Source organism: Danio aesculapii, chromosome 5, assembly GCF_903798145.1.
Source record: "Danio aesculapii chromosome 5, fDanAes4.1, whole genome shotgun sequence".
In the NCBI taxonomy this organism is placed as follows: domain Eukaryota; kingdom Metazoa; phylum Chordata; class Actinopteri; order Cypriniformes; family Danionidae; genus Danio; species Danio aesculapii.
In genome coordinates, this window is record NC_079439.1 from 12,474,173 (window position 1) to 12,476,672 (window position 2,500).

The following is a 2,500-nucleotide window of genomic DNA, read 5'->3' on the forward strand; positions in this document are numbered from 1 at the left end:
ACAATAATTAAGCATTTGACAAATATAAAAAAAACTGAAAATGTTAATTCTTCCATTTTTTACTCATTCTTCACTTGTTCCAAACCTGTATTTCTTTGTTCTTTCCCAAAAAGAAGACGTTCTGAAGAATGTCAATGGCTGATTTTTGTTCTTCAGAATACATTCTTCATAAATATTTTGACCCAGCAGACTGAGTGTAAAGTAAACAACATTTTCATTTTTGGGTCAACTATCCCCTTAAGTGAAATCATTTTTTAATGATTACACATACATGCTACCATTAAACGTAGAAGAGAAAGAAAAAATCAAATGGAAAGAAAGGTGAATGTATCTCACCGAATCCGAGAGGCTGCCCTCCTATTCTCACCATCCTCCAGAGCTCACCAGAGGAGCTGGTGAACAGAAGATCAGCTGGGAATCTGACACACACACACACACACACACGCACACACGCACACACGCACACGCACACGCACACACACACGCACACACACACACACACACACACACACACACACACACACACACACGATTAATTTATTTGGAATAACTAGTACAGTACAAGCAATAGATACAACCATTGAGTTTCTTTTGCATGACAATATTGAAACACTCAAGCAATTCTGCACATAGCAGTTAGTAAATAGATTAAGGATAAAGATGGCATCGTCTTCTCCACACATACACACTGCCTATTATAGCAGACACAGAACAGTACTTTGCAATTTTAGAGTTTAGAGAAGTTTAGAGTCTTTTTTTACTGAGTCCGGCAATTTGTAGTCCCCTCACACACACACACACGCATGCACGCACGCACGCACGCACATGACTGAAATGTGCAACATATAATGCTTTGATATTCTGTTGGTGACTCTGTGAGGGTCATAACTGTGTGTGTTATGGTGTTTAATTCCATATCAGCAGCTTTGGCTATATAATTGCCAACACTGGTAATAAATATGAGCTACACAATTTACAAACATAAACCTAAACATAAACATATTTCATAAACATGCATTATTAAAAAAATAGAATACAGATATACAACAAAACTGATAAAAGCTCATTTAAGATCTTTCAATGCAGTCAGTAATATATATTCTAAAAATCTTCCAGCAGACATTTTCTCAAATACATTTTCCTTTAAATATTTTCTGTATAAAAACGCTGTATTCAAATATGTTTTTAGCCAAAATATTATTGTGACAAACTGCCCTTTCAATAAATATAAGTGGGTACGTCTTAAGTAGCCAATTCTGCATCTTGTATTTATAACCTGTCCGTGTCTGTTTGAGCTCCTTACTGTCTCTGTGCGTCTGTGTCCATCACTAAAGACACGTATCCATCAATCAGAGAGAAGGAGAAGAACTTGATGCACTCCATGTTCTGGTCAACACTGGCGCCCTCTTTAGGACTGCAGAAGAAAATTACAATGAAAAACGCACACAAGAATGCTGTAAACACACACACACACACATTAACTGACTTTGCGCTTTCTTTGATTATGTCTGCATTAATTTTTTTAAATTTTGGAATACAACTTTAGTTTTGTATATTTGTCCAGCTTTTTTGTAATTTTCAGGGTCCCTAATCATCTTAGATCAAGGTACTCTTTAGTGACCGTTTAAATGCATTGAATGAAATGAGATTTTACACTACAAAAGCAATCAAATTTACACTACCTCTGCAAGTAGTGAAAAGACGAGTTCAAAACATTTTTAGACCCCGTTTATACCCTTGTTTTGCTTCATCCGCTTGAGATCAAACTGATGAAAATGCCTCTTTATAGCAGTTGAAAAAAATTTATTAGAATTTTAGAGGAAAAGTTAATCCAAAATTGAGTTTCCTTTATGAGTTTCTTTCTTCCGTTGAAGATACTTTGAAGAAGGTTGGAAACCTGTAATCACTGACTTCCATATTGTTTGTTTTTCCTATGATGCAAGTCGATGGTTTTCAGCATTCTTCAAAATACCTTCTTTTGTGTTCAATGGATGAAATGAACTCAACTCTAGTACTGGATGAACTACTGTATCAACTACTGTATCACATCAAGTTTTAACAGCAGATAAGGTGTGCAATGTGTGATAAATAGAGAGATTTTTGAGTTTATTGCCATATGCAGCTTCTCTGCTATTTCATGATAAAATAAAAACAGATCAAGTTTACAACATTTTATAAATATCACTTTTTTATAATAATAACAACAATATTTTAATAATAAAAATTCATCAACATAAATAATACATAAAATACCTAACAATATATAAGATAAAAAACTAAAACAGCTTTTTGAGGTTTACTTTTGATAACAATTGCACACTTCTGGAGTGCAATGTATGAATTATTCCTCTTGGTGGCAGTAAATGACAGTGCTAGCTTGCTTTTGTTGCAGACAAGCAAAAGTTAAAGCAGTGAAAGATCACCAATGCATGGGTTCAGATCAGCATTCATACCTGTTTGAGTAAAACAGAACGTCTATGAGGGTGGTGGCGATCGCTGG

At 34.8% G+C, this 2,500-nt stretch overlaps 1 protein-coding gene across 1 annotated transcript in view; it reads right to left on the reverse strand.

Annotated features, from left to right (window-relative positions):
* castor1 (cytosolic arginine sensor for mTORC1 subunit 1) overlaps positions 1-2,500 on the reverse strand; it is a 49,988-nt gene that overhangs the window by 18,180 nt on the left and 29,308 nt on the right. The window contains exons 5-7 of the mRNA XM_056457384.1: positions 2,454-2,500; positions 1,304-1,414; positions 337-419 (exon numbers count right to left, since the gene is read on the reverse strand). The exon at positions 2,454-2,500 is cut by the window's right edge and continues 77 nt beyond it. Coding sequence (XP_056313359.1) covers positions 337-419; positions 1,304-1,414; positions 2,454-2,500 — 241 coding nt within the window. The remainder of the gene's footprint in view (positions 1-336; positions 420-1,303; positions 1,415-2,453) is intronic.